The 19,219-nt window shown below is 40.0% G+C and overlaps 1 protein-coding gene across 3 annotated transcripts in view; it reads left to right on the top strand.

Annotated features, from left to right (window-relative positions):
• The first annotated feature begins 251 nt into the window (after nucleotides 1–251).
• The window catches only part of TBC1D9 (TBC1 domain family member 9), a 79,189-nt gene continuing 60,221 nt past the window's right edge, over nucleotides 252–19,219 (top strand). For 2 of the 3 annotated variants that reach the window (XM_074950902.1, XM_074950901.1), the window contains exons 1-2: nucleotides 252–525; nucleotides 17,357–17,467. In XM_074950902.1, the coding sequence (XP_074807003.1) occupies nucleotides 399–525; nucleotides 17,357–17,467 (238 nt within the window). In that variant the 5' untranslated portion in view covers nucleotides 252–398. The remainder of the gene's footprint in view (nucleotides 526–17,356; nucleotides 17,468–19,219) is intronic. The other variant, XM_074950903.1, reaches the window with a different exon arrangement.

Raw genomic sequence — 19,219 nt, 5'->3', positions numbered from 1 at the left:
CGAGGGGAGGCAGCGCGGCTGGGCTCCGCGGCCGCTGGTGCTGATGTCACCGCTGTTCTCTTCGCTGCGTTGCTGATCCTGCCGCCGCCTCTCGCTGCTGCTGCCTTTGCTTGAGGAGTGTAACCGCGCCGATCGGGAGCGGCCGGCCGGGCTCGGTCGGGTGGGTGGGTGGGTGAGTGAGTAGGCGGTGGGGCGGTCACAGAGGGGCCGCTGCTTCCTTTCCATCCCCTGGCTCGCTCGCTCGCTCTGTCTGGGGCTTTGTTGTCTCTCAGCTGGGTCGGACGGCGCGTTGAATGTGACCTGCATCTCGCCAGCATCCTCCTGGCCCCGCGGCTCCGTGAATGAGTTAAACCTTCAAAACCAGCCCCATCAAGCTGCCTTTTGTCTCTGCCGGGAACATGTGGGTGAATCCCGGGGAGGTGCTGCTGGCAAACGCCCTGTGGGTCACGGAGAGGGCCAACCCTTACTTCATCCTGCAGAGGAGGAAGGGGCATGGAGGAGATGGAGGCGGCGGAGGACTGGCTGGTAAGGGAGAAGAGGGCGCCTCTCTATGTAGCCATACTGTGCATTTCAAGCTTACTTTGCCTTTAGGTGATTTGGCCCAGTCTTAATTTTGTTTGAGCTCAGCATCTAGCACTTGGTGAAATGACTGTATTTAGAACAGGAGTGTGCCCCATCTAGGCAGTGCATGTGCCTGACACAGGTAAGCGGGAAACTCGTCTTTTCTCTCATACAGTGCTTTTGCCTCTACTGCTACACCAGATCCCCTCCTGCTTCTCTTCTTTTTGGCTTTATCATCGCTTATTTAATCATAGGAGTCATATATCCAGTGCTGCAGCTGTTCAGTTATTGTTTTTTTGAATGATTTGTCAGAGGAGTATCATTTCCCACATCAGTAACAATAAGACAGTAGAGGTGTCAAGGGAGAGAGGGTGAATTCAGGTGAGGGGAACTGTGTGAATGAAAATAATGGTATTGGGGGGGAAATGTAATCATAAAGTTTTGTGATTAGGGAGCTGTAACTATTTTTCACCACATTCACAAGAGTTCTTATCTCTCTGCCAGGGAAAATATTATTCCAGTGGAGGGTTATTACTTGACAGTTAGCAGAGTGCAGTAGTATTAGGGTAGCATTAAAATAATGTCTTTATTTGTAAATACTGTAAAGGTTTCCCTGGTACTTTACAATTTCTGTGATATCTGTAATTGCATAATATTATCTAGAAAATAAAATAGTGGTATTTGATCTCTTGATACATTCAAGTGCAATTTGCAGACGTATTTTGATGAGCTTGCTTTTCTATTAGTACATATTGATTTTAGAAAAAAACCATAATCATGTATACATATCTGGCAGTAAGGGAACAGTTTTGCTTTTGAATCTCTACTGTATGTCCCATTTGGGATGTCCTAGATGATGTATGTGTTCTCAGAAGAGTAACTTTTTTCATTCATATTATGATTGTATGAGTTCTCTAAATATTTAGTATATTTTGACCAGTATAAATTATTACCACCAGCATTGAAAGCTTTACATTACTGGGATCATCTCACCCTGATAGTATTTTTATTTAAATATTATGTAACGTACACCTTTAATATTTTGATTCAACAGTGCCCTCCCTACCTATGGGTGTGTGTATAACACAAAAAAGGTCTTGAAAATTATGAATTTTTCTAGATTAAAAAAATACATGAATTGAGAATGTAGAACTCAACTCAGTTTTATTACCAGCTGTTCTTCCTGAATCAATACAAATCTCTGAATAAGTGAAACTTATTCTTTTAAGATTTTTGTTTTTTAATCTGTGTATGCTGAAATGAAATTCCTCTAAACTAGTCAAAGTGAGCATTGTGGAGTGCTTGCATTTTTGGTGCTAGGCTCTGTGTACCTTTATTAGAGAATTTCATTTTTCTTTGGGCCTGGTGTGTTGTCCTTGCTTGAAAATAACTTACAATCTAATAAGTGCCTTTGCAGGGTGATTTTCCAATTATAGTGACACACTCAGGGATATTTGTTCATTCTTCAGCCATCAGCATTGTATGTTGATGAACCTACTCAGAGGTGCTGGAACTAGGGTGCTGGGGGTGCTACTCCACTCCCTGGCTTGAAGTGGTTTCTATCATATACAGAGTTTTACAGTTTGGTTCAATGGCTCTCAGCACCCCCACTATATAAATTGTTCTAGCACCCCTGAACCTACCTATTTTCTTCATAAAGAATGGCTGAAATACTGCTTCTCCTTGGCCCTGGTAAGTTATCTGCAATCACTCCATATTGGCTGCTGGCATTTCCTTTCATGGAAATTATGGACACGAGTGACAAATCCATCTTAAATGACTCTCTCCCCTCAGTAGTCTGCTACTCATAAATTTGGCAAAGAATTCATCACGTATTCCAATCCCCTGGATTGCATGAGTGCTTCTTATGTTTCTTTCCATTATCCTAATAATGCAGTATCTTTCCAGTCAGCGGAACAGTTATTGTGAACATTTGGGGCTTTATTCTCAACTGGCCTACAAAAAAAAATGCAGCATACATACATATCCAATTGTGTATGTGGGTGATGATATAACTGTACAGATTTAGTGGCCACTTCTGAAAATGTATTCTTTTGAGGCTATACTTACATCGTTGGGTAGGGGTAGGACTGCTCCATTCTTTTGGAGTAAACCAGGCCACTGCATCCTCTTCTCTCAGTGTCTGATAGACCCACATTATCGGATAGGAAACTGAAGTTCAGAAAAAAAACGAGGAGTACTTGTGGCACCTTAGAGACTAACAAATTTATTTGGGCATAAGCTTTCATGGGCTAAACCCCACTTCATCGGATGCATGCGGTGGAAATACATTAGGAAGATAGATACACGCACAGAGAACATGAAAAAATGGGTATTGAAGTTAGATGTTCTGTTCTGGAGTTTTGATTCTTGAGATGTATTGTATACCAGTAAGTGAACCATGTGAACACCAGTGTATATAATATACAATATATAGTGCATATTGTCCTATGACAAACACTTCTATACAGTCCTGTATATTTGTTGTAAACTGCTGTTCAATTATGTTTGTTTGTATATGCGCCTTGCCTTGAATTGCACTTCACCTGGGAATGTGGTAATGGTAATAAGTAACTAAATCTTTCCTTTACTGCTAGCAGTTCTTCACACTTGAAATATTATCTTTAGGCTTTTGATTTTTTTGTTTTTGTTTAGCAAGAAATATTTTTGTAGCCTTTTCCATGAGGTGATATGAATACTGCTTGCTGATAGGATCATACCTAAACAAATATGTATAGTATATAAAAATAGCCTTCATAAAATCATTAGTATTAGTGGTAATGCCCACAATTCTCAATCAGGAACAGGATCCCAGTGTGACAGGTGCTGTAGATCCACTCAGGAAGATGATAGTCTTTACTCCAAAGAATTTATAGTATAATTTAGTGTTTGCAATCTAGAACCAATCAAGGGGGAAATGAAACTTTTCTAGTGTATATATCTTGAGAGAACACTTGGCACCACTTAACTTTGTCATATACTTAGGTAAACCTGACTAAAATATTCTTAAAATTTTTTTGCTTTTAGAAACCTAAGTGTCCCCCTACCTAGAGTATTAAACTATTGAAACTTAACCTGAAGAAAAGCTCTGTGTAAGCTCAAAAGCTTGTGCTTCTCTCCAACAGAAGTCCAATAAAAATGATCACCTCACCCACCTAGTCTCCACTGAAACTTTACACAGTCAATAGGGGATGCATCTTGAAAAATTGATCACGTTTGGGATGGTCCCTTAGAAATCCTGGAAATTGTGACTATAGTGCTGTACTCTCAGAGCAGTTATCTGACCCTGTTTAAAGAAACATGCAAGTGTAATTAGCAGGATGGTACTGCTTAAAGAAATATTTTCTTTCATTCATAATTCTGTTTGCAGTGACACAGTTCTGAAATTAGGTTGGTTAGATTATCCATTTACATGCCCGAAAATATAGTCCATCAGTGGATATGGCATCAAATAACAGTCTGTAAAATTTGAGGTGGTCACTGTGGGAAAACAGATCATTCATACACGATATTTTCAGTTGTCTTTAAGTATGTAAGGTTTTCACCATGGTAGAGTTATTTGCATTCTTCGTGCTAAAAAGGAGACACAGTTTATCTCAGAAATGTGTCCTGAAGACGCAAACATTTTTTGTTTTTCCTTCTTGTGATGACTTCTGATGACCTGTTTTCCCCAGTACTGGCACACGAGGAAGTTTTACCTTAGGTTTTAAAATGGCAATTGACTTGCAAACTAGTTAGAAGAAGAACTTGTTAACACAAGAAAGTTGTACCACTATAACTAAAGGTGTGAATGTTAACTATCTGCAAACCCCTGTTTGGTACTCCATTTTGGTATGAGTGGTTTATTTTGGTTTAGCTTGATACTTGTACTGTAAGTTCTTTGGGACAGGGACCACTTTTTTTGTTATGTTAGCAAAGAGTATGTTTACATTGTGGTTAGACACCCAAGGCTGGCCTGGGTCAGCTGACTCGGGCTCATGGGGGTTGGCCTAAGGGGCTATGTAATTGCGGTGTAGACTTTGCGCTCCGGCTCCAGCTCGAGTCCAAATGTCTATGCTGCAATTAAGCAGCCCCTTAGGCCAAGCTCCGCAAGCCTAAGTCACCTGACCTGGGTCAGTTGTGGGTTTTTAACTGCAGTGTAGACATACCCTTAGAGCCTGGGCTCCAGCCCATGTCCAGGTGTCTACACTGCAGTTTTATAGTTCCACAGCCCAAACCCCACAAGCCTAAGTCAGCTGACCCAGGCCAGCTGCAGGTGTGCTGCAGTCTAGGCATACCCACAGTGACTGGAACAGTGGGCTATGGTCAAGGACTGGGACTCCTGTGAGCTACCACAATACAAATAATAAATTATAATAACTTAATAGCTTAAACTGATTATTTTGGTTTAGTAAAAATTGCTCTTCTGAACTCATATACTAACCCACATAGCTTTTTGTAGCAGTGTAACTATATTGGTTTAAAAATCAGTTTAGTTTATACCACCGCAACTTTCTTTTGCAGAAAAGCCCTAATAGAAGATAGGAGTTGTTGAAGTTTTTTTTATTTCAATACGGGGGGGGAGGGGGAATGGAAATGGCTTTTGGTAAATTGGGTTTTAATAGCCGCTCTGTAAACTCACCCTTTATCTTGAATCACTTCATTAATATTTCAGGATAAAACTAGAAGCTTATTTTTGTGGTTTAAAAAAATTCCGTGTTTGATTAACATTGTTCGTAATAAAATCACATGTCACTTTTTATACTAGGCTTGCAAGCTTTTTCGGTATATCTTATGAAGTGTCTAACCCTCAGACATGGAGTTTGATATTCTCTCTGTTTATCAATATGGCAAAGACCTTTATTGTATTATCTTCCTCTATGGTGGTAGGGATCCCCCATATCCCTATGACATCTGTTTTTCCACACTTCAGATTTCCATTCCTCTCCCAATTTGACAGCAACCAGTTCTCTTGACCTAAGAGATCTTTGGCCAGACCTAGTTGGATACAAAGTGCTTGTGGTTGGGCAACACAAAGTGCTCCTTCCCTGTGAGGGTCACATGTCTATATGGGATTTTCACCCTTGGGCAGTGAGAGATTGAGAGATGAAGTAGAACTTGGATCTTCCCCATGGTGGCACAGAGCTCAATCCTTGATATAAAATTCCTGTGCATGCCTTAGGCATTTATAAATGAAATAACCAGATTTTTTTCCTTCAAATGTAGTGCTTAATTTTAACACAACAAATAGATTAAAGAGAAGTCTCTGGATATCGAACACATTCATATAAAGCGCACAGGTAGAAAGTCCGGGGTTGTGGTTTCTGTGACTGATCTGTATAAACAAAAAAGAGGAGAAGCATATTCCTTTTGCTAAAAATGTGGTTGCTTGATATGAAATGTGGTTGCTTTTTGTTTTTGTTTTTTTAAAGGGACCACTTGTTAAAGTATGTTTGGATCTCTAGGCAAGTAGCAGATTTTGTGTTTGTTTTCAAGAGTCATGTCTGTGGTATGAATTGTTTTGTAAATCAAGTATTTTTGTTAGCAGCTGGATCACCCCATGTATGAAAGCGCTCATTGCAAGCTGCGAAGTAGTACTGTAAGTCCAGAAAATGTTGCCAAAGATCTTTCTAGTACTTAATTGGTAGATGGCTGATTTTGCTGGTGTAACATTGTCTGTCTGTTCTCACCAAATATTTCTTTGTGGTGGAGAATGAGGATTGTTGCTGTTCCATTGGAAAGTAGGAATGGAAAGAGACTGGTTCTTGTTGGTGAATGCCAAGTTTAAGTGACATGAAATGAAAGTGTCATTGTTACCGTGCACAGTACCATTATGTGGTACTGTTGAGCTTATGCCAAGATGATGATGATACCCCAAGTTTGGAAAAGGAATACGGTTTCCTCCCAAGTACAACTAAAGGATTTCTTGTGGTTGAGGAAAGCATTGTTTATAAACCTTTATTTGTAGATACTGAAAACTTTTTTGAAAAATCACCCTTTAGTCCAACTTGTCACCTGACTCTATGAAAGATGTTTCATGCTTTTGCAAATTTTGCACCTGTTTTTTTCATTCCTGTTTAGCACAGACTGCTAGGATTTTATATTTCAAACTCAGTAGGTACATAGTTTTTGATGAGGAACATGTGCTTTATGCAACTTGAAATGAAATAATACAGTTTGTGCAAATAACATATTGAACATACGTAGGCCACCATTTATTTCCTTGAGGCATATGAGTGTGTTTAAGTATCGGAACCTTGATTTTAATCAGCTGTCAACTTTCACACACCCAGACTAATATTCCGTCTTCTGCCATATTCTTTCGTCACTCCTTCCACCCAATCCCTCCCCACTTCTTATGTAAAAGGGGGAAAAAAAAAAAACTTAGCAGGTCTGTTGGGTTTTCGTCTGGAACCCATATACTTCTAATATATCACTCATGACTTAATGTCTGCATCAGAGTCTATTAAACTGGAGATACCTGGGGGCTCAGTGGAAAGACCACCAGACCTTCTTACACCCCTTTTGATGTAATTTTAAAGGCATCTACAGTTATTGTGCCTATACATATTCTGGGTTTGTCTGCACTGGGGAAACAAGTGATAGCATTTTAAAATGCTGCGTAGCACCTAGCATTGACAAAGACGATCATGGACGTAAATTCAGCTTTGTCTTTCTCAGTTTGCAGCCAGACTGCTCCAGTGCTGCTAGTAGCTTTGCCAAACAGCAGCAGAGTGAAAATAATTAGGCTTAGGTCAGTTTCATTTTGGATATTCAGAAGCCTGTGGTCATCAAGTAAACTGTTGAGCCATGTCAATTTCATATTAAGACTGCTTTGGGAAAAAGGTGTGAACAGCAGCAGAGGCGGGCACTGAAAGCATTCACGTGGGTAGAAGACTTTAAAACAGAAGGTTGAGAGGGGATTAGATCTTGTCTACATTAGAAAATATGTTGTGTGGGGGAGGCGGGTGTGTGTTTTGGTTTTGTATAATCTAAGGTGTGAATTTAAATGGATATAGTTAGATCTGTATAACCCCCATGTGAACTCTCTTATTCTTGTGTTCGTGGGGTTTATTTTTTTGGGCTTAGTTGATATTGCCTGGGAAGAAATTCAAGCTAAATGTATAATTACTGGTAAAACATTCCCTTTTAGGCAAGCCCTTAGGCCTCGTCTATACTGCCACTTAACAGGGCTGCAACTGTCTTGCTCAGGGTGTGAAAAAACACACCCCTCAGCGCTGCAAGTTTCAGCGCTGTAAAGTGTCAGTGTAGACAGTGCACCAGCAGTGGTCGCTACTCCCCTCGTGGAGGTGGTCTTTTTTTTTTTTTTTTTTTTTTTTACAGCCGCAATACATAGCCATGGCAGCGCTTTAATGTTGCTAGTGAAGACATAGACTTTGCTAATCTAAGGGTTTCTTCTTCTCTAAGGGGTTGTCTACACTGCCCCAGGGTTTGGACTATGGGGTGTGAGCCCATGCACCAAAGTGCTCCGTGGATGCTGTAGGTGCGGAACTGAAAGATTCCTAGTTCCCATTAACATAGTCCTCTTCAAACAGAATCTTCATATCTATCAGTCACCTAGCCAGTTGCTGCGACACTTCCTCTCCAAGCAGAATGTGGGAATGGCACTCTGGTAGAAATCCCAGCACCTTCCTTGCTTCTCAAAAGTTAAACCCAGCCCTTGCCACCTTCATCAACAGGATGTTGCTTCTAGACCACACTGTCGGCACTATTGTCAGACTAGAATGTTCAGTTTTCCAACTAGTAGAAGTTTGTTTAACTTTTTGAGAATGGCATCAATGTATTAATCTAGTGCAGTGGCTCTCAACTTTTCCATACTACTGTACCCCTTTCAGGAGTTTGATTTGTCTTGCGTACCCCCAAGTATCGCCTCACTTTAAAACTACTTGTTTACAAAATCAGACATAAACATACAAAACAGCACATTGTTACTGAAAAATTGTTTACTTTCTCATTTTTCATATAATTATAAAATAAATCAATTGGAATATAAATATTGTACTTACATTTCAGTATATATGTACAGAGTATATGTATACAATAACAAGTCATTGTATGATATTTTAGTTTGTATTGACTTTGCTAGTGCTTTTGATGTAGCCTGTTGTAAAAGTAGGCAAATATCTAGATGAGTTGATATGCCCCCCTGGAAGACTCCCCTGCATACACCCAGGGGTACGTGTACCCTTGGTTGAGAACCACTGATCTAGTGTCATTAATGAAGTCCATAGAACTACTCACACGAGTGAGGCAAATTGGATTTGTATCATAATATTAACTATGGAGCTTTGAGTGTTGTTTACGCTGGCCTTTGACAGGTATGTCATTGGACCTCTTCCTGTAATAAAAATAAATGAGTGAGCTGATTACCTAATCAACCACGAGGACTGCCTTGCAAAAGTAGGGGAAAATAATGATTCATTGTTGTGACTAAGGAAAATTAAAATTATCTTCTCATACTGAATATCTTGGCTATTTTGTTTTTGTTGTTGTTGTGAGTCACTATTTTTATAACCTAGCTAATGACATCCAAGCTTTAGGACAACTCTTCACAGCCTGTTAAATCTGTACAAAATTTAATTCTTAGGGCCAGGTCATGGTGTAAATCAGCATAGCTTCATCAAAGATTGCCTCTAGGGGTGACAAAGTAGTTAGTTCTTCAGACCTACATAATCCTTTGGTGGAGCTTCCTACATCTTTAGCAACTGTACTGGGAGTGTGACAAGGCAATTTCCTGCAATAGCCTTGAAAAACCTTACTGAATTAAGTTTAAGTATCTCTGGAGTCCACTGTATTGAATGCAAAGATAATATATTATTTTGAGCACTTTGAAGTGTGAACTTCAAAGGACTATCTTGAATAATGGGTCAGACAAGAATGGACTTGAAAAAACAGTGTCAAGTGGTTTGCCTGCAAAATCTCTAGGGGGAGGTGAATGCAAATTCCCACCTCCAGTTACGCAGGCACACAGCCTTTTGAAGCTGTGACCTGAGGAGGGGCCCCTTTTCTGCTGATTATCTGTTCCTGGAATCTGAAGATCAAAGGCCAAAGCTGTATAAAGGAAAGACATAGGGCTTGTCTACACTGGCAATTTACAGCGGTGCAAATTTCTCGCTCAGGGGTGTGAAAAAATGCCACCCTGAGCACAGCAAGTTTCAGTGCTGTAAAGCGCCAGTGTAGACAGTGCACCAGCGCTGGGAGCTGCGCCCCTCGTGGAGGTGGGTTTTTTTTAGAGTGCTGGGAGAGCTCTCTCCCAGCGCTGCGCCACGACCACACAAGCCACGTTAAAGCGCTGCCAGTGTAGACTAGCCCTAACCCATTCCTGAGGGATCACTGTCCTGAGATAAAGCTGTTATGAACTTATGACCACAGAATAACCCCTTTGTTGGAATTGGGTGGGTGATCTCTGGTGGTCTTATTAACATGCATGTAGGTTCTTTTACTGTTTTTAATGTTTTCTCTCTAATGCTTTCAGCTTAATAAATGTTTGCTTAGAGCTATGTGGTAACTTGTAACTTTGGGCAATTACACTGCTTATAGTCTCTGAAGAGAAAGCAAAACACTGAAGTTGGCCTGTCTAGGCATTCTGGCTCGCTGCTACAGTGAAGGCATGGAATTGTGTAGCCTGAAAAAAACCAATCATCGGGAGCGAGATGTAAATCTCTGCCCAAGAGAGGTGATGGCTGGGGGGAGCCAGAAGACTAAAAGTGGGTGCCCTTGCTGGCCATGGAGGGGGAAATACAGGTGCAGTCGTCCTCAGTTCTGACAGGGTCTTTAACAATTACTATTTACAGAAGTATCCATTATGGGCTCACGATGTATAGTGGAAGGGGACCATCAACACACTTCATGTATTGGGAGGCCATTGATTGTACGTCTTTTATTTAGGGTTTAAAACGTCACACTGAAAAGTAATATGAATGTTTTGAAAAATTACTAAGAAGTGCTATGATTTTGCATGCTCTCCTAGGGTCAGTTTGGGACACTTCCCCTTCCTCCCCAGTCATAGAAGCGAGTGGTTCTGTGAGTAGGCACGATGAGGTCAATGGGACTGTTTGTTTGAGTAGCTGCTCATCAGTGTGATGGAAGGGGTGAGGGGGGAGCATCGCAATCTGGCTAAATCTTTGTTCTGTTCGAGTTTAGTTGATACAACATGTAGTGCTGGACTTGCTCTTATGTCTTAAAGATTTACATGCTAAACTGCAATAGAAAAAAATAAATATTTGACTGAAGATGACCTGAAAATTGTCCATTTGATTGTACACTATGGTTATTCTTTGTAGACTGATTCTGACTCTTTTTAATAATGGATGGAAATTTTTAAAATAAATATTAAGAAGGAAGAATGTGAGTTATCTTTATTTTGGTAGGCCACATGTAAAATTATGCAAATTAAGAAGAGCTCTGCATAGTCCTGAAACGAATCCTCTGCAGAGAGTTACTATGGCAGTTTACGATCATGGCTCCACAAAGGCCCTAGTGACCATACTCAGTGAGAAATCAGTCATGGCAGCTCAGTATGTCTTCAGTAAGAGTCAGTTTTTCTTTGTGCAGGTTGCCTATTATACTGAATGTTGTGGGAGTAATGGATCATTGGGACTGAATGGAAAAGTCCAAAAAATCACTGAGTTAAAACTTGCAAGTTGAACTGGAAGTTTCACAGTCTGCTGTTGTCCTCAGCTTTTTGACAAATAGCTTGTGTAATAGACAGCTGTTGCTGTATCGCGCAATGACTTTAAGGTTTGAAGGGCTACTGTGCTTCATCATCCAGGTGAACGTGTCTAACCTGGCTTTGGACTCTCTGGCAACATTTTTTGGTTATCTAAGTCCCTGATCTTGCAGTCACCTTTGTTCTACCCCACAAAACCCTCTTTGTCTAAGGGGCTCTGTGCAAGTACAAGTGTCCGCTCATGTGGATGTGGTTTCTCTCAGACAGGGAGAGGGCCAGAGGACTGTCTGCGCCCATGTATGCATCATCAAATATAAAGTTTTCATAAAACCAAACAAACGGAGGATTACTCTATAGGACTGTATTTAAAAACTTGCCTAGATGGAATATAATATGCTTTCAGTCAAAACACCAATTGCTGCACCAAAATCTGCAGAAGCTATTTTTACTGAAAAATGTAATTATTGAATATACTTAAAGAGAGGCAAAAAATGGTGCTTAGAAACATTGTCCATGGCAAACATTTAAAGAAGACTGTGGTTTGATCTCTGTTCTCTTAATAACATGCAAATAATTTTTATTTCTGTAAATTTCTCAACTGCTGTAATAGGTGTTAGCATATTTGAGTATCCAAACATCAGAAGACCTATCAAGCTTTAGTCTTAATGGTATTATTTTTATACATATAGCAGTAGTATAAGACGTGCATGTCCTGTCCCCTCCTCTCTCTTCTTCTCCCAACCAGGGTACTGAGCACTTGCATCTCCAGTTTGTTTTTATGGGATAGGTAGGTGATCAGCACTTCTGAAAACCAAGCCAGCAGTGTCTACAGATCCACGAAAGAGGGGGTCACAATGAAATCAGGATTGTCTCTGTTAAATCTCTTGCTGTGTTCAGATCGAGAGCGGATGTCTTTCTGGAAGATATGCTTTAATGAAATAAAAGTTACTGGACTCAGTACAGCAGTAACTGGGTGAAATTTAATGGTCTATGGTATACACAACGTCAGATAATCTAATCTGGCTTTAAAATCTATGAAAATGAATTATTTTATTTGGCTGTAAAGGACACAAGTGCAATAAAATAAGCCAGTACAGACTAGTCTCTTATCTCTGTATCTTGTCAGTCTCCCATGATAGTATTAGCATGCCTCTCAACCTGCCAGGCCCAAATGTGAGACACATTGTGCAGTGGGCACACACATTGTTCATGCAGGAAATGTAAAATGCTCTAGAATTCCTTCCTTTAGTGTCAATAACTCTTTCTATAACCTCAATTTCATGATTCTTTATTTCTGATGTAGTAATTTTCAGCAATAAAAGTAAAAGGGGCACCAAATTTGTGAAGAATGCAGGGAACCTGGGAGTCTAAAATTACCGACATCCCTCAAACTAAGGGACATTTTGAGAGATTTGGGTACGAGAATAGTTTAAAAGGACAATGTCAGATCTCTTCCTTGATATTTTTTTTATAAGTTAAAAGTAGTTTCGGATTGAAATTTTTTTATTAAAGTTAATGTTTAAAATCAAATGTACACAAGTTAGGAAGGAAGATACTGTACATTTGGGGTCAGGCTTAAATTATGAAAAGATATACAAGTTTTGGTTACAAGGTTCATAAGATACATACATCGTACATAACCAGCATAGACCCAGATTGGGATGCGGGAGTTTTTAAAACGTCAGTGGATAGGTGGGCTCGGGTACACCACGCATAGAATGTATTTAGAGTCCAAGTCTGTATTGGTGTAGCACATAAGTACATTGGTGGGGTGCATCCCTTGGTTCATCAGGGAAGGAAGTGGGTTATTTTTCTGGCTGGCGGTCTCAATTACTTGACCTGGTACTGACTGTGTCCTGTGATGTGCTCCATGTAGATGTCTCTGGACCACCTGATGGTGTCGGACACCATGAGCTGTCTCATGAGCCGGATGTAGCGCTGACCAACTCCGCACACACTCAGCACTGGCTCATTGTGGGTGTCCCACGCGCCCAAGGCTCCCACGATCAGGGCGTGGATCTGGACCTTGTAGCCCTGAGCTCTCAGGGTGTCGGCCAGCGGGGTATATTTTGACACTTTACAAGCTCGGGCCTCACCTGACTCCCCCTGCCAATTTTTCTGGTTTTACAACTATATTTTTCTGCTTTTTGTAAGTGCTTTTCCTCTCCTCCTGCTTTGTGAGAGAGCTACACAAATAGAGGAAACTGACGCCACTGTAGTGTAATGTAGACGCTTGCTACAATGATGAAAGGGCTTTTTCTGTCCCTGTAGTGAATCCACCCGCATCAAGAGGTGATGGTGACTATAGATGACTCTACTGGGGCTTAAGTTGTCTTAAATACATTTCTCAGGTGTCTTTGAGTATTTCAGCCTAGGTGTAGACAAGGCCTTAAGCTGCAGCGTGTTGTCAAGAGCATAAAGTAAACTGAAAAAAGAGAAACATGTTTTTCCTCTAGTATCTTTCATGTGTAGTTATTTTAGAAGTTACTTTGAACAATAGTAGATCAAAATATTCAGGAGAGTGAGTGTGTGGTTTTATATGTTTATTTGGAAGTTAATAATGTCCTGTAATGCTAATTAGGGCTCTGACCCACAACTGGCTCCAGGCAGACTGACAACTACAATTAATGAGGTTTCATGCAAGTGCAGTCTGCCCACACAGAGTAACTTGCAGAATCAGTGTAGTATTTCAGGCTCTGATCCTGTAAACATCTGTGTCTAATGGGATTATTTCTGTGCATTAAACTACTCACCTGTGTGAGTGCTTGCAGGATCAAGGCCCTCATTTTAATTACTATGGGGCTGAGCCTATAAACCCTTACTCGAGTAGTTCTTGCTCACAACAAAAACTAGTCATATGAATAAGGGTAATAGGTTTTTTGTACTCTGAAATTGAAATCTCTTTATTTTGTTGTAAGGTTTCTGTTAACAGACAACATTCTGAAATACTATACAAAAGTCCAAACAGTAGTCATGTTTGTCCATAACTTTTCATGGATATAAAAATGGCTGTGTAATTCAAGGATTAACTCATGCAAGAGGATGTAACCATGATTAGGGTAATACATTATTTTGGGTAAATGAGGGTTTTAATGTGAATTAAGAAGTATATTTTTAGATTTTTTTTTTTTCAATTTCATCTTTTCGTTTGAACTCTCAAATCTATTCATTGCTATTATGTAGCAGAATATACTTGCTCTGTCATGAGTTGTTAAACTGGGAGATGGTTAAAATAGACTTTTTTTTAATAAACAATTAATACAATCACTTCCGTTCCAAGGCTCTTCAGAGAGAGAGAATCAATTTTAAACAGTTATTTCATTCTGCTTGCATCACCTTCCTGCACTAAAGAAACTGACCTATGGCGTAAAATGGAGCAGTTCCTTAAGGACAGCCTTCAAGGGTAATTGTAAGATTTGAACAGGCAATATTAATTGGCTTCATAACATCTGAATAACCACATTATTTAAAAAAAAAACAAATTTCTAAGCAATGTTTCTTGCTATCAAAATACTGTGTTCAGTTTTATAAATAAACCATAAAAAATACCTGTTAAGAGTGAAGATCTGGAAAAGAAGAGATTCATTGGAATCCTCTGTTTTTTTTTTGTGGAGTGTTAGGAATATTCCTTCCCCTCGCCTCACCAGCAGTAGCATCTCTGCAATCTGTTTCTCCAGTTAAAAAGGATTCAGCACCCCTACGCCATAATTTTTATTCTCTTTCCCCCATCTCCAACAGCTCAGTGAGAATGAGTTAGAGAGGAGGATATTTTCCTGACTTGACACCTCTGAGCAGGTCAATGGGTTTGTGCTGCCTCCAGTGTCCTCAGATTTCAGCTGTGACATACTTGTAGAGGTGGTAGCAGACTTCTCAGGACCACACTCGCACCATATAAGCTTTGGAAGCGCAGCAGCAGGAAAGAAATTGAGAAATTTTTAATTTCACGAAGTTGGGAATTTGCAGCCCAAATCAGGAGATTTAACGGTGCTGCTTATCACAGTGAGAGCACACATGGCCTACAAATAATTTATTTGGCTATTGCCTCATGACTTGCATTTTTAATACTGTCTGCAAATTCATGGAGTTACACTCAAGCTTCTTCATGCTTTACAACTCTTTCAACACATTTAATGCAAATACAGAGCAGAAGCCCCTTTGTAGTTCACTTTTGCTTGTAGAAAATGTTGCCCTATACCCCAGTCCAGTAAAGCACTTACATGCTTACCTTTTAAGGTTGTAAGGGACCATGCATATGCCTAAAACTATGCATGTGCTTAAGGGCTTTATTGGATCGGGGCCTTGTTGTTGTAATGGCAAAATTGTTTAATGTAGATGAGTTGCAAGATAATGCACATTTTAAAGGAACAATTTAAATTATTCTTGCCCATTGATTTTTGAATGGAGTCGAAACTTATCTAGGAGTATTTTGTAGAACGTTTGGGGAAGCCATCTGGTCAACAAACAGTAGTCGTCAAAAAGTCAAATAAGAAGTTCGACTTTGTGAAGCAAAAGTGTGTCAAATGAGGCCAACTTGTCCAGTTAATATGGAGTATCTCTTTCAGCTTCTATTATAGGCATGCATCCTTTGAGCACTGCCTGCCAAAGTTCTGGTAACATATCCAGGTCTGTTTTCAGCAAGATAATTGAGACTCCTTAAACAAAAAGGGTGGCTGATGGACATTAATGCAGTGGGAGGAGAAGATTACTTCCCAGCCCATCTGGCCCAGGAAGAACTATAAATGAGTTTGTTTGAAATACATCAAATGAAAGTCTCCTAATCACTGTACATAGACTGTGGGTGGGATAATTCCAAATGTTAATTGACGTTTGGACTTAAAAGCAACTCAAAAGGGAAAACGATCGGTTTGTGCTCTTTGTATCTTTCTGATGTTTAAAGAGAGCCTGAAAGGATACTTTGTCCCAGAAAAGAGGAAGGGTGAGGAAAGGGTTCTTTTCTTTTTTCACATTAGAAATTCCAGTTTTGTCTACCAGGAAAGAAAGCACAATGGAGAAGTCGTACAATGATGACATCACAAAACTGAAAATGAGCACTTGAAAAGGGGAAGTGAATGTTAGTGTTCATATTTTGGGGCTTTTTGTTGTTTTGACTGATGTTTCAGTAGAGTATCTAATGAATACCTGGAGAAAGGATGCCACTGGTAGTGGTACATTACCCTTCTTTTGCTACGATGCAGGAGCGCTCACAGTACTGCTCTTTGAGACACCCTCTCCTCCTTCCTCAAAACATCTAGCAAAAACCGATGAAATCCAACTTGTGGAGGGTGGGGAAATCTTCCATGTCTTCTTTATATGTAATCAAGAATATAAAAACAATTCCTCCATTTCTTGTTTGTTTGCTTTTGTTTTTGTCTTTCCTTTGCAGAATAGCTTCTAAAACCCCTGGATTAGAAGAACTTTAGCTACCCTGAGGGCAGGGAGACATCCAGTAGAACTTGATACACAACTGTTGATGTCGCTTACTTGATATGTTCATAAGTTGTTCTCCTCTTTGCTGTTGAAAAGAGTTTGACTGTATGAGTGTGTCTAATACTGCAATTAGACCCTGGCCTGTGCTGGCTGATGGGGGCTCATGGGGCTTGGGCTAAGGGATTGTTTAATTGCGGGGTAAACATTCAGACTTGGGCTGCTGCGTGAGTTCTGGGACCCTCCCACTTTGTAAGGTCCTAGGCCTGAGCCCACGCCTGAACATCTACACCACAATTAAATAACCCTTAAGTATAGTCCTGGCCAGGCTTGTTTTCAACAGCCATTCCAGAGAATGTAGTAGATGACTTGTGCTGGAAATTTTTGGATTATTCTTTTCCTACCTGCAATTCCGAATTTTAACTCTTGTGGGGTCTTAAGGAAATGCGTAAAGAATTTGGAACTGAGAAGCTACAGCTAAATAACAGTTTTAAAATGTGCTTTTTCTTAAAAAGGAAACAAGACTTTTTTATTCTTCTTTTTTCTTTTTTAAACTAACATCAACTCCTATGTAAAAGCTGAAATCTATTTTGATTATAGATATTTTACCTGTTGGCAAAAATGATCTGTCATGTAGTAATTTTAATATGCCACAGATAATCTAGCAGGCAACATTCACCAACAGAATTTCCTGTTCCACAGGTCTCCTAGTGGGTACTCTGGATGTTGTGCTGGACTCCAGTGCTAGGGTAGCACCATACCGAATCCTCTACCAGGCGCCAGACTCCTTGGTTTACTGGACTGTTGCCTGTGGTAAGAACAAATACACTGAAACAGAATTATATTGGTGATAGTGGCATGTGCTATGTAACAAATGGAATGTTACTGTCATCTAAGTGCAGTCATTTTGTGATACCTTATCAATCAACTGGAACTGAAAGTCTGTTGATGGGGGAAGTACTTATGAAATCGGCAAGCCACATAATGTATGTGCATGAAACACTGTTAAATAGATATGATTACTTTGAAGCATTTTTGATGTTGGATTTTCAAAATTTAGGACCTACTGCAAAACATTTCTTCTATCATTAGAGTTTTTGTTTAGATTGCTATTTTACCATATAACTAGGATTTTCAGCAGGAATAACATTTTGTAAACATGTAATTCTAAGGCCTGCAGTGTGAAATATGAAGCACCAAATAAGTTGTGAATCTGTTTGACCACACCTGACCATAACAGTAGCATCTGAATATAGAGCACATTGCTATAATTCAGCAATGCTATTACTAATCCGATAATACTGCATATTGATTGTGCAAATTTTCAATTGGTTACTAGACCACAATTTGAGAGGGAAGTTTGCCATCTGGTGACATGTTTGGGGCTTATCTACACTTGAAATGCTACAGTGGCACAGCTGCGCTGATGTAACGCTTCAGTGTAGACACTAAGTATGCCGACAGGAGGGTTTCTATCATTGGCATAGGTAATCCACATCCGGGAGAGGCAGTAGGTAGGTTGATGAAAGAATTCTTCAGTTAACCTAGTGCTGTCTGCACTGGGGGTTAGGTTGGTTTAGCTACTTCACTCAGGATGTGGGTTTTTCACATGTCTGTCTGATGTCGTTAAGCTGACTTAATTTTCTAGTGTAGACCAGGCCTTAATGTGGTAAAAAATATCCTTAACCTTTGCTGCTGATGTTTTATAAAGTCAGTCCTTATTTAATGACCACACCTAGACTTTCCTGGCTGCCTCTGAATATTCTCTATCAAAAATTGAGAGAGACTTGGGGAAGTCTTATTCTCCTTACACCTCCTTCCTAAACCAGTTGGTATACTTCTGTGTTGCTGGGATCATTTTTGGCCACCTTGTAATCCAGTACCAAATCTCAATAGCACATAGCTATTAAAGAACATTGGACTGAAAACCCAACTATTGGGGAGCAGGATCCATACACAGTTCCTGGAGAGGTCAATGAGTATTCATCCACCATCACTGACTCAGATCTCTCCATTGGATCTGACCTAAACTACTTCACTGTTGTATGAGTGGCAGTCACACCTGGTGTAGAGAACCACTATATTGTATGTTGCCAGTAGATCTAATAAAAGGCGCTCCCTGTGTATCCTTAGAAATAGTTGATTCATGAGTCTGACCAGGGTAATCTCAGTGCTATGTCCTGCTCTGAATCGACTCTGGAATTTTTTGTATAGCTTTTATTCAGATATTCTTGCACTTTTGATGATAATTGTAACTGAAAGAGGGTTTCAGGTAATCAACTGTTGATTTCCCACCAACACACACACACCTGTTAGTACAAACTTCCAGTGGATTTTAATTTAAAATCGGTGTAGTATAACTTGCCTTTTATAAAAATGGCTGCATTTATTACTAAAGACTTTTTGGAATTCTCATTTAACCTGCTGTTTTACTGTCCCCTCTTCCATCATGGTGCAGCAGACGGCAGGGCCATGCAGGTTGGTTTCCAATGGGAGGAGAAACCAGTGATGTGGAGGAAGGGAATTTTCTTAGTGTAACATGTTTGTTTACTCTATCTACTGCTC

The sequence above is a fragment of the Natator depressus genome, chromosome 4 (genome assembly GCF_965152275.1).
Source record: "Natator depressus isolate rNatDep1 chromosome 4, rNatDep2.hap1, whole genome shotgun sequence".
In the NCBI taxonomy this organism is placed as follows: domain Eukaryota; kingdom Metazoa; phylum Chordata; order Testudines; family Cheloniidae; genus Natator; species Natator depressus.
Note: the sequence above shows the minus strand (reverse complement) of the source record. Positions and strands in the feature narration are given on the sequence as shown.